This window comes from Trachurus japonicus, chromosome 13 (genome assembly GCF_045865225.1).
Source record: "Trachurus japonicus isolate A0001 chromosome 13, Traja_1.0".
In the NCBI taxonomy this organism is placed as follows: Eukaryota; Metazoa; Chordata; class Actinopteri; order Carangiformes; family Carangidae; genus Trachurus; species Trachurus japonicus.
The window spans coordinates 29014283-29025456 of NC_140919.1; the positions used below are offsets into that span (position 1 = coordinate 29014283).

Below are 11174 nucleotides of genomic sequence, written 5' to 3' on the forward strand. Positions count from 1 at the left end.
AACAGCCTGCTCCTGTCAGGGGCAGGGCACCAGAGTTGACTGTTTGGTCTAGTTGGCAGTCATGTCAATATTGAGCAATAAGGCTTTGGGGTATTGTATAACATTCATAATAAGAAAAATGTGTGCTGTGTGTGTTTACAAGGGGGAAGGAAGAAAGACTCATATTTGCAGCATACCAATTATTTATTTTCATCCGAGTGAAAAATTAACATCATGACATCAGTCAATTGAGTCCCTCTTATAACAAAGGAAATGACAAAGGAAACATATGCTGTTGTTCCCTAAGGCTTTCGGGTGCTAGATGTTGATCTCAGCACATAGAGCCCATCCTAGTGCAAGCAAATACACAGTCCACATCCAGCTCATGAGCTTATTTTAGCTGTGAGACAGAATCTCAGATAAGCACACACGGCCATTCACACTCAGCATTTCCCCCCATCATTTCCAAATCTGCTCCTTTCCCTCCTCTTTCATCCTTGGCCTGCTGTCTGCACTGCTGCTCCATGCCAGCCAACAAAACAGCAGATGGATCTAGAGAGAAAGACGCACAGTCATGGTGACAGCAGGATTTATTTTAGGAGTTCACCTCTGGACTGCATTTCACCTAGTGTATCCAGATGTTTGATGATGGGGCGATTTCTGAAAGCAGGGCAAAAGGAAATCAAGCAACAAAAGTGACATGGGGACAATATGGACAGGGAGAAAATATTCATAGAGATCAACTTTTTAAAAAAGTATAAAATGAACACAGTGATGAGACAAACAGCTGAGAAGCACTACTGTCATCATTTAGAGACTAGTTTCCTCATGTCTACATGACTGTGTGGAACTATTATACTGGTCACCCCTCACAAGCCCAAGGGCATGGAAAGAGTGATACAACATAGAGTGATCGGAGGAGTCAGGATCATGAATGATTTACCTGAGGAACATGGGCATAAAGCCAGGAAGAACACCTTCATTCATTTATAAATTAGACGTATAGATAGCCCAACAAGTGATTACTTAATAACAATGCCTTTATATTATAAAGGAGTACCAACACAGGGATCTTGATTAGAATAGAACATCTGTGACCGTTTCTTGTCACAACTAAAAAGCAAATCCCCCACAGTCAAACGCATCAAAGTCAGAGTCGCCTTCAAAGTCAAAGCTGTTGAAGTGTGGAGAGTCCACATCCTGGCTGCAGGCGTGGAAGGAGCCTCCTGCAGAAAGGTCAGAGAAGCCTCCTGTGCCGTGAGCAAGCTCTGGGGCTCTGCTGGCCAGAGGAGAGGAGGGGGAGCAGGAGCTGAGGTAGCCCAGGGCGGAGGAGGCAGCTGCCCCTCCCATCAGCAGGCACACCGCCCTCACCGCCCGGGCGTCGCTGCTGTTGCCGTGGCGAAGACAATCCGAGACCCGATGAGGGGGGGCCACAGAAGCACTGCGTAGAGGCTGGCGTGGTCCACCAGCTGCAGAGGCCAGATGAATAACAATAAACAATATGAAACAATATAGCATGATAATATATGGTAGCATACATACAAAGTGTATTATTTAGGATAGGAACGGGTTACATTAAGCATCTATGTTAATTTGTTTAAAACTCCACCATTATTTTCAAAATAAACCATTGAATGTATTTGTAGGTTAAAGGACAATTCCGGGCAAATTCAACTTGGGGCTGTATTTTCCTGTCCTGGCATCGCCACGGCAGCGATGAATGGGAGCGGATGGAAGTTCCGCTGCTTAGGCTGTTTACATCCCTCAAAGCCGCAACTACCGCAAAACAGGAGCAATTAAACTGAAAATCTTCAGATTCTTTCTTTTAGACCTAAAATGTTAGGAAAATACAGCCCCGAGTTGAATTTGCCTGGAATTGTCCTTTAAGTTTGTAAAGCAGTGTGTGTGTGTGTGTGTGTGTGTGTGTGTGTGTGTGTGTGTGTGTGTGTGTGTGAGCAGACAGCTGCTTGCTAATACATTTATATCCAGCCTTGATTCTGGGTCTTTATACTTATCATCTTACTACGCTGAAACCTTATGACAACACAAACAAGATTAAGTGAGTGCGGTGTACAACTGTGATCCACATGTCACTAATTAGGGCAAAGGGGCACTGCACGAGTGCCCGAAAATCACCATATGTCTTTGTCGCTGCTCTCAGCCATCATACTACTAGCCTATATTCCCTGATGCTGTTCAGCTTGGGACTTGCTACATCCATCACGTAACTACAGATGACCTGATAGCCGACCTTGGTTGTGGCCTCTGTCTCTGAAGGAGCCTCCCCGTTCAATGACTTGAGACATAGGGGGAGTGCCCTCACTGATCCTGGGTGACCCTGGGTCTTTGTCACTGGAGGAATCGGGCAGGGGGTCTCTGTCGGTGATGCAGGGAGTGATGCTGCGCTGTCTCTGAAGGGTCAGGGGTGACATAACACCCTAAATAATGAGACAAGGATATCACAGAAGTTAAGTGTTGTTATATTTTTCAAGTTTGCAGATGATCTTGCCTCTACAAGATGAGCACATGGAAACAGGCCTGAATGAATCCACAGCACAAGAAGAGTGACTCACCTCTCTCACTTTTCTGATCAACTTCAGCCAAAGACTGAAAGATAAACATGACAAGAGATTATATTTGACAGATGCAGACTTGCACGCACCTAAAACAACATGACAAAAAAGCACATTACACTGTCCAAATCTGATTCCCTAAAAACCTGTTAGTGTAAACAAGCCTGATAGTATGTGGGACAAAGGCGACCTAAATTCACCATGTGTAGTGAACATCTGATAAAGAGTGGGCCAAAGGACATTTGAAACCCGCTGTGTGTGTGAGTGTGTGTGTGTGAGAGAGAGAGAGAGAGAGAGAGATGCACCTGCAGTCATCAGGATTGTCTGTCAGTAACAGCAGGAACTTGTTCTGGGGTAGGATGAGGGCAAAGCAGCAGTCCCTCCTGCCCCCTGGAGGCAACTTGGGTAGGTCGAGGATTTCTCTCCCCTCCACAATGGACTCGCAGTTGGTCTGTAGAGCTACCACCTGATCTGGAGGGGACTCTGCATCACGACACACCAGCAGGCTTCCCTCCATGGTCAGCACAAGGTACTTCTCCTTCCACTGTTTGAACATGAAGCCCCCTGCAGACACACAGAGGCACGTAGGTAGGAGGTGGTCCAGTGGTTCATTTGTATAATAGAATATAATTGTAGAATAACTTAGCTGGAGAAAACACTAGTAAATGAAATGAGAGCATATGAATCCAAAAATTGAGAAAATTAGGACAATGATGGGGGAGTTTCTTTTGTTTAGTTAAGACCAACAATCTTGATTTTACACCAGTCTGTATTGTTTCAGCACAGTGGAGGGCAACTGTTTCCACTTCACACTGAATGTGAAGCTTGTCACCCTTTCTGCTCTATTAATATTTAAATCCACCGTGTCATCTCCCATTAATCATCACAGTGAAGTGACCAAAAAAAAAACATGTTGAAATGATAAGTCCCCCTCCAACAACACTCCTCTGAAATGTGTTTTCATTTCAGTATTGTGTCCAACTTGGTGACTTAATCTGATTAATATTATCATTAAATATTATTACAAACATACAAAGTGCATCAATGCAATGTAATTCACTACATCAGCAACAAACTACAGCCTTGAGAAATCACTTCTCTGTCAACTAAAATAAGTGATACACACTGCAAATATAATCTATAGCAGCTGAACTGGAGGTTGAATCACATTGAGGAAATTCTCTCCCAGCAAACCAGCAGTACTGAACATGTGTCTTGAAATGTAATTTCTTATCCATGTCCCTTAAGAGGACATCATATGAACTCAGGGCTGTACTAAACTTGCATAAAAACACAACAGTTACGTTACAACAACAGTTACAACAATAACCTATGGTCTAAAAATCACTAGAAAAATATAAACTAGATGTGTGAACCTAACCCATACCTCTACATGTGCCCAAATTAACCTTTGAAAAGCAAAAGCTCCTGTTTGTGGAGCAAACTCAGAGTGTTTTCGGGACAGGGCACGCATGACAGCGCTAGACTGTAAGTGTCCCAGACAGCCTTCCATTGTGTAATAATGATAATAGATGCAGATCACATGTTGATGGATGGTGAAGACTTGCTCTATTTCTCCATACAGAGGATTAAAGATGAACAGGTGGATTTTGCCGTGGAGAGAGAAAGAGAGGTAGAGAGAGAGAGAGAGGGGTATGGCAGTTTAGATGGACTACCTGGTCATGGGAGCATTGATGTGCTCATTACTGTACAGACTGGACTTAATATAGTTCTTAGTTCACACAGTCAAGAGAGAAACTAAAGCAGCAACTGAATGTGATGTGCTGACATTGCTAGTTAATGGTGTCCTCTGCCTCGTTCCCCTGGGCTACTATCAAATAAAATCGATGGAGATACAAAACAGATGTAACATAAGCACAAAGACATGAGATATTGGCTGAGTCCTCAGCGATGGCTTGGCAAGTAGAAAGTGAACATCTCATCATTCTGTAAAAACACATCTGGCAGCAATTATATCACACAGAGTGACTCTCAGATTGATGTCACTCATCTTGGAGTTGGATTGCTGATCTCTGCAGCTTCAGCAGTGCTTCTGCTCTTAGAGGAATAAATATTCAGACTTTATGATACCGGAGGGCATCACTTGGTCAAATAAGTGCAAATGATGTGCTCTCATTCGTATTTTTCAGTCATTCTCAAAACATTTTTGTTTTTCTGCACAGTTCGAATGGTCAGCATTCTTCACACGGACTAAAGAACAACAACAACTCTGCTCAGACGCACAAACAGCATAGCATAAACTAATGACAGAGTGCACTGCAGTCAAACACAGGAGAGCATTTAAAATAACAATGCATCATCAACCGCAAACAACCTACATTTGTAACAATCAAACAAACAATCTCCATAATGCCCTGGCCCCTGACATAAACTATGTCACACAAATAGATACATATGTGATATTTTGCATACTGATGAGGAAGCCCAAGCAGGCCTACCATATTTCCTGAGGAAGCCTCGGTGAATGCCCGCGGTGCTCATGCCTGTGGTCATCACAGCAACACTGACTGAAATGAGACGTAGGGTGTCTGATGCAGAAAAATAGGGTAAGAGAGATTGATAGAGAGACAGAGAGAGAGAGAGAGAGAGAGACAGAGAGAGAGAGAGAAAATAATCCGTACGATTTAGGCCTTCCTTCCTTAAACCCATGCTGTCATGAGTGGAATTGGAGCCTAGTCGCTGCTTATGTGCAGAAACATCATATGAGCGTAAGAGGCCCAAATAATCATAACGGTGATGGATAAATCCCACCAGACATATCCTATGATTTTCATCACGACCATCACCAGATGTCATACTGGACTTTCCCATACTGCTCCTCTCCTGAGAACACGGACACAGATTTAAGCCTCTGTGTGCAGCGCTGCACACAGCATATGGGCAATTCATAATAGCTTATCATTAAACTGTCATCAAACCAGTTCCTCGTGTATCTCTGCATCCTTGGATGGCCTGCGAGCCAGGGCTTGGATCACCTCACGCTCACGCAGATTAAAACAGAGGGATTATTATTCTTGCACAGCTGGAAGCCTGTTGATGCAGTGCTGTATAGGCCCAACCAAGATTTCAATCTGCACAGACCTGGGATACCCCCCTCCACCCCTTCTCAAAGCGACAACCTCTAAGATATTATCTGTTTTTCAATGTCATATATCCTCGCAGGATTAAACACCAGCCATTGTCCCACCAGAGCAAGCTTATCACAATTACAACAACATTATATAACAGGATGGATCTCTGAGACACAGCTGCACCAAATAAACACATCCCATATACAGTACACATAGATGGTGACGGCCTGAAAGACAGAGGGAGTCAATATAGTAGTATTCAGCCAGAGGGGTGAAGTCACATACTCAACAGAGACAAAAGGGTAAGAAATACACACATTAATATGAATTAGCAGTTATTTATAGAAAGCTCCATTTCACTTTGCCCTTAATTAGGGAGGTCAAGGGTCATGCTGACCATACAGATCTGTCGTCCAGCTAGAATCAGTTCAGTGACTTATAGCATGTGGCCATGGGAAGTTTTGGTTTTCTTTTCACGCCCATGTTCACAGGTTGGAGCAGATACACTGGCTGCATGACCCACACATTTCATACCTTGCAGCTGCATCGTGTGATCTAGAGATTCAGCATCTCACCTACTTTTCACACTAGGCAGAAAAAAGACCTGCTAATGTCATATAACATCACACCAATCTGAACTGACACCTTCCACTGTGGGTGTGGCTGAATCTGAATAAAAATATACACGCATTTATGTTGTTGGGTTTTTTTTTTTACCATTTTAGCAGTTACATTTGGAGACAGTGACATTTTCAGTAAAAAATGAACAAGAAGTAAATTTATAGTGACAATAAATCCAACTCTGGCTGTAGCAGAGATGCAGCTGGTGTCAATACACACGTGTGCAACAACAACACCGCACACGCTACCACAGCCAGGGCGTTCCCAGTGCTAGGTTATGGCGGGCAGTGGAGGCAAAGCATTCAGTTTCACACTATGGGATGGGCTCTTACCACCACTGTTATAAACATAACAACTGAGTCAGTCCTGGCCAATTCAGGAGTGGAAAACATCTTGGAGGAGAGGTTTCTGAAAAACATGCTAACATCCCATAATAAGCATCTGTGCTCTGTGCTCTATCACTGCACTTCCAAACAGGTCATCTGTTGGACAGAGTGGTGTGGTGACAGTGTGGGATATCTTAACAGGAAAGGCCATGGTGTAGTTTAAGGTCACTCTGGCTCAGCATGCTGGGCTCTGTGCCATCACTTGATGAAACACAGTTCAGTGTCCCAGGATGGGAAAGTGAGGTGGCGGAGCTTAAATGGTGGAGCAGACAGTAACAAGAGTCGCTCTTCTTGTGACTGTGCCAAGAGAGATGACAGGTTTCATCTGCATAAACACCAGGATGTTTGCCTCAGGAAGAAACTCCAAGCTCACGTTCAACCTTGATTTGGATTGGACATTTGTGGGAAAAACAATTCTCTGATTCAAATAAAAGCTTTATTTGAATAATGTGATTTTGATTCATCAAATCCCATCTTTCAATACGTCTTTTACAGGCCCCCGCTGGTGGTTCAAGCTGTAACCTTGTCCGTCTTCCATGGCCAGCCCTCTCATGCAACGAGATCTCATCAAGCGAGAGACAAATCGAGGACAGACATAGCTCAGTTCATGGTACCAGCAGACTAAAGGCAGATGTGTTGTTGCATTTCAATGAGGTTGTGCCTTATAAAGATGGCGAAGAGCTGGACTAAAGCAAAACTACATGAGAGAGGAGGGTGACTGAAGAAGACACCTTGTTTACCTCCTCATACACACTGTTGTCAGTGCACTGGAGTCCTTTGGCAACATATATTACTTACTGACCTATTATGTCTTGAAATATGTGTTCAAACTACTCAATGAATGTACCTGCTTTGATGTCCATAGAGGTTTTATATACCTGCCAGTGCATTGTGGATGCATTCCAAATTTGTATACAATTTATAATACAGCATTAGAATCTCAGTCATATGAAAGCCAAATTGATACTGTAATTAAAATATTTATAACATAATTTACATTATGAAGAACACTGAATTGAATTATCCTAGGATTTATAATTCCCAGGACTATTCTATTCAATGTTGACAGGGTTTGAACTTGATTTTTATTTTATTTTATTTGAATGTTCAAAGAGTTGCTATTATCAAATTCAGTTTGCTATTATCAAATTCAAACTCTGTCAATCAGAAATTGACCTACTCGGGCAATCAGTGACAATACCTAGCCCTAGAAACAACATCTTTCCCACATGGATGTGCATGATGACTGATTGATGACATTGGTTACCATCCCTAGTAATGGAAACGTGGTTATCTTGGGCATCTAGAATCTCTACTGGCTTGATGCCAATGAGGGTCCCTGAACAAACATGCAGATAAACATGCTTGAAGCCGGACTGAGAGTCTGGTTGTTCAGAAGATGCCAACAAGTGTCTGAGACTCAGAGAAGTCTGACTGAGAAATATACTGGTGTGATTATCAGTCCCTTAATAAGGGAGGTTTGTTCAGGGCTGTGACTGACACTATGTCAGTATGTAAATCAACAGATGGTGAACAGCACCAGAGGGATTATTTGTGGGGCAGTCAGGGATTTAGGTTTAAAAACTGGTGGACAATGAGCCATAAAGAGTCATTTTAGGACACAAAGTGTGCCACTGTGTCCACCTCCTTGGGAAGTGGTTGCTGAGTGTTGTACATGATCCTGATCAATTGTGCCCAGTTGTGACTTTTAAACACTTCCTGGGTCACAGGATATTAAGATGGCTTTAATTTAATTGTGAAATAATATTGGAACAACTTGTTATGCTGTGTGAGTGTGCAGTACAGTTCCTTCTTAATGGCCCAGAACACCCTCAAGTTATTTAATGTCTAACATTGGTGAATAAAAAATAAAAAATAAGAAATAAAAAAACATTTTTCCGAGGGGGGCTTTGCCTTGAGCAATGGTGACTCAGATCCTATGGTATTTGTTTATGCAACACAAACTATAATTATGAATATCTGGTGTATATTTGTGTATAATTAGAAAGAATTTAAAAAATGATAATGTGCAGCAGGAGAGATTGTTGTTGTCCTTGTGGAGAAGATGGCTAGCATAGCTGGTACTTAGTTTGCCCATGTGGATAACATTAATGTTAATTCTTGGACTCTGCATTTTTGCCCCCTTAATCCTGTTGAATATTAAAAAATACATTTTTTTCAAAGATTCAAAAGGACAACCAATTCAAGTTGTCCTCAATTCAACTTCTCTAAGTCAGAGCTTGTCCCGATGAGGCACAAAGACCGACTGGGCACCTAGAAACATACACACACTCAGAAACAGTCCGACCGGTGTGATTATCCAAAAGCTGTCCAAGTAATTTGTGTAGAATAATTCCAAGCTACAACCTGAGCTGCTCTGTCAGATGATGAAGAGTGGATGCCGTGTGTTATGTGTGTCCATGTGTGTGTGTGTGTGTGTGTGTGTGTGTGTGTGTGTGTGGGTGGGTGGGTGAGAGGCCTACAAATGTTTGTCCTATCCCAGGCCATATTACAGTAATTAATGCCCGGCCTGAGCACCCAGTACACATATCTACATGCATTTCCAACAACTTATACACTAGGCATGGCTTAATTGGTTTTAATCTAATATCTTACCATCACACTCTGCATTTACTTTAAATTCAATTACTGAAATTTCTAAACAACATGTATTTGTCCCCATTACTGTAACAGATTGAGGTCATTGCGTTAAGTATCAGCAGGGGGCAGTAGAGTCTATGCAAACTTCAAGCAGTCACGTGTTACTCAGCCCCTGTTGATGTATGATCAGGTTGGGGGAAGCACTTTATCTTTGGTTGCATCCAGGCTGAAGAAAGAGGATGAACTAAGAGAAAGAAAAGGCTAGCTCAGCCCCGGGTGGCCCTGTAGCTGCGGCCAAGCGATAGAAAGGTGTTTCCCATGTCTTGCAGCCAATATGCACTCTCCTTTGAAACAGGAGCCCAGCGAGGATATTATTGCTGTGCTGTAGTGGTGCTGTGTAGTGAATGCCTTTGTTAGGGAACATAATAACTGGTATCCATGTAACTTATTTTGCTTGTGCAAGTGGCTTTTGAGCTGGAAGTATGTGCTTTCATCTCTGTTAATCCGCTTCATCTAACATTCCCTAAATCTATAAGTCTTGGTGTTTGGTGAATCAGGTTTGCAGGATTTTAGTGTTGCTTAAACCCAAACACTGCTTCCTGGACCTAATGCCCACCCCCTCGGAAACTAAACATTCACTCCTTCCAGGTCCATCCAGCCCCCAAACCTTGTGTTTTTGAGTAGAACACCCCTCTTTCTTGTACAGGACCCCCTCAGTGACCCTCCACCCTCCCCTCCCTGCCTCTCTCTCTGTGCTTCTATCTGGGAGCAGTGAGAGCACCATTGCTCAAGCTCCTATTGAAAAGAAAGCATATACAATGGGGTCTTTCTCAGTCCCTCTCTGTCTCCATTAAAGACCCTGGGAACACAACACTGTCCACAGAGCCACTCTTAAAGGGCCAGTGGGACGCAGGTCTCCGCAACCTGAGTCCCAGCACCTCCCATCATTTTCATGGGAAAAGAGAAAAAAAAAAAGAAATCTATGCAGCAAATCAATTATTCATGAATGGTATGTGAACTCTGCAGGGCCATCTCTTAGGCAGGGAGCACCAGCATCACCTCTCCAAATGAACACTCCACCTCAGACACTGCAGTCTACAACAACACAATAAAGCTGCTCTGAAGCTCCCCCATACGTCTGATGAGAATCAGGGACAGCAGCATTTGTTTAGACTGCAGCTGATGATGCTCTCTTCTGTTTTGACTGAAACGGTATGTTCAAGCAAATTCCCAGACCCAGACACTCTGATGACATAACCCTGGTTATGTGGAGTAGAAATAGACACACAAACACAATAATAAACACTCAATGTTATTACGGTTGTTTTGCTATATTTTTATCCTCATGGCTGGTTGTCATTATAAATAAGACTTTACTGAAATATGTCTGGTTATAAATATCTGAAACACTGAGCAGAAAGCTAATGAAAATCACATTGTAATTTGACCAATGACAAAATTCATCGGAGGGTTTTTCAAGAAGATTTATTGACTAAAGACTAAATGTTTACATAAATAATGAATAGAAATGAATGACCTGTAGCGTTATTAGGGCTGTGTGAGTTTAATTTTGCTGGCCTAAGATTTTGTTAAGAATAACACAAAAGCAGGGTAATCATACAAAATAACATTTATGAGCATCAAGATTAAAAAAAAAAAATCAAACATGTGTTTAAACACACTATAGTATGAGAGCAGGCGGTGTGCCAGTCCTGCAGGCTTTAAAGCAGCTGTAGATAGGACAAGAAGTAAAACTGACATTACGTAATGTAACTAATGTGAGATCTGATTTAATAACCAAGCAAAGCAAAGTAAGTTACAGCTCTTCTCTTCTACAACAATGAAGTCATGTTGAATTATCTGTGTCGCATTTATCTATAAGTAAACACACTGATCATCTGTGCGCTGCACAGCTCGGGTCT

The 11174-nt window shown here is 42.5% G+C and overlaps 1 protein-coding gene across 1 annotated transcript; it reads right to left on the reverse strand.

Annotated features, from left to right (window-relative positions):
• Positions 1-176: 176 nt before the first annotated feature.
• On the reverse strand, positions 177-5188 carry LOC146976208 (uncharacterized). Its single transcript, XM_085795817.1, has 5 exons — positions 5012-5188; positions 2858-3116; positions 2553-2586; positions 2231-2417; positions 177-1448 (listed from the first exon to the last, which is right to left on the reverse strand). The coding sequence occupies exons 1-5, from the start codon at positions 5064-5066 to the stop codon at positions 1093-1095; spliced, it is 891 nt and encodes a 296-aa protein (XP_085651943.1). The 5' UTR covers positions 5067-5188; the 3' UTR covers positions 177-1092.
• Between the last annotated feature and the right edge of the window lie 5986 nt (positions 5189-11174).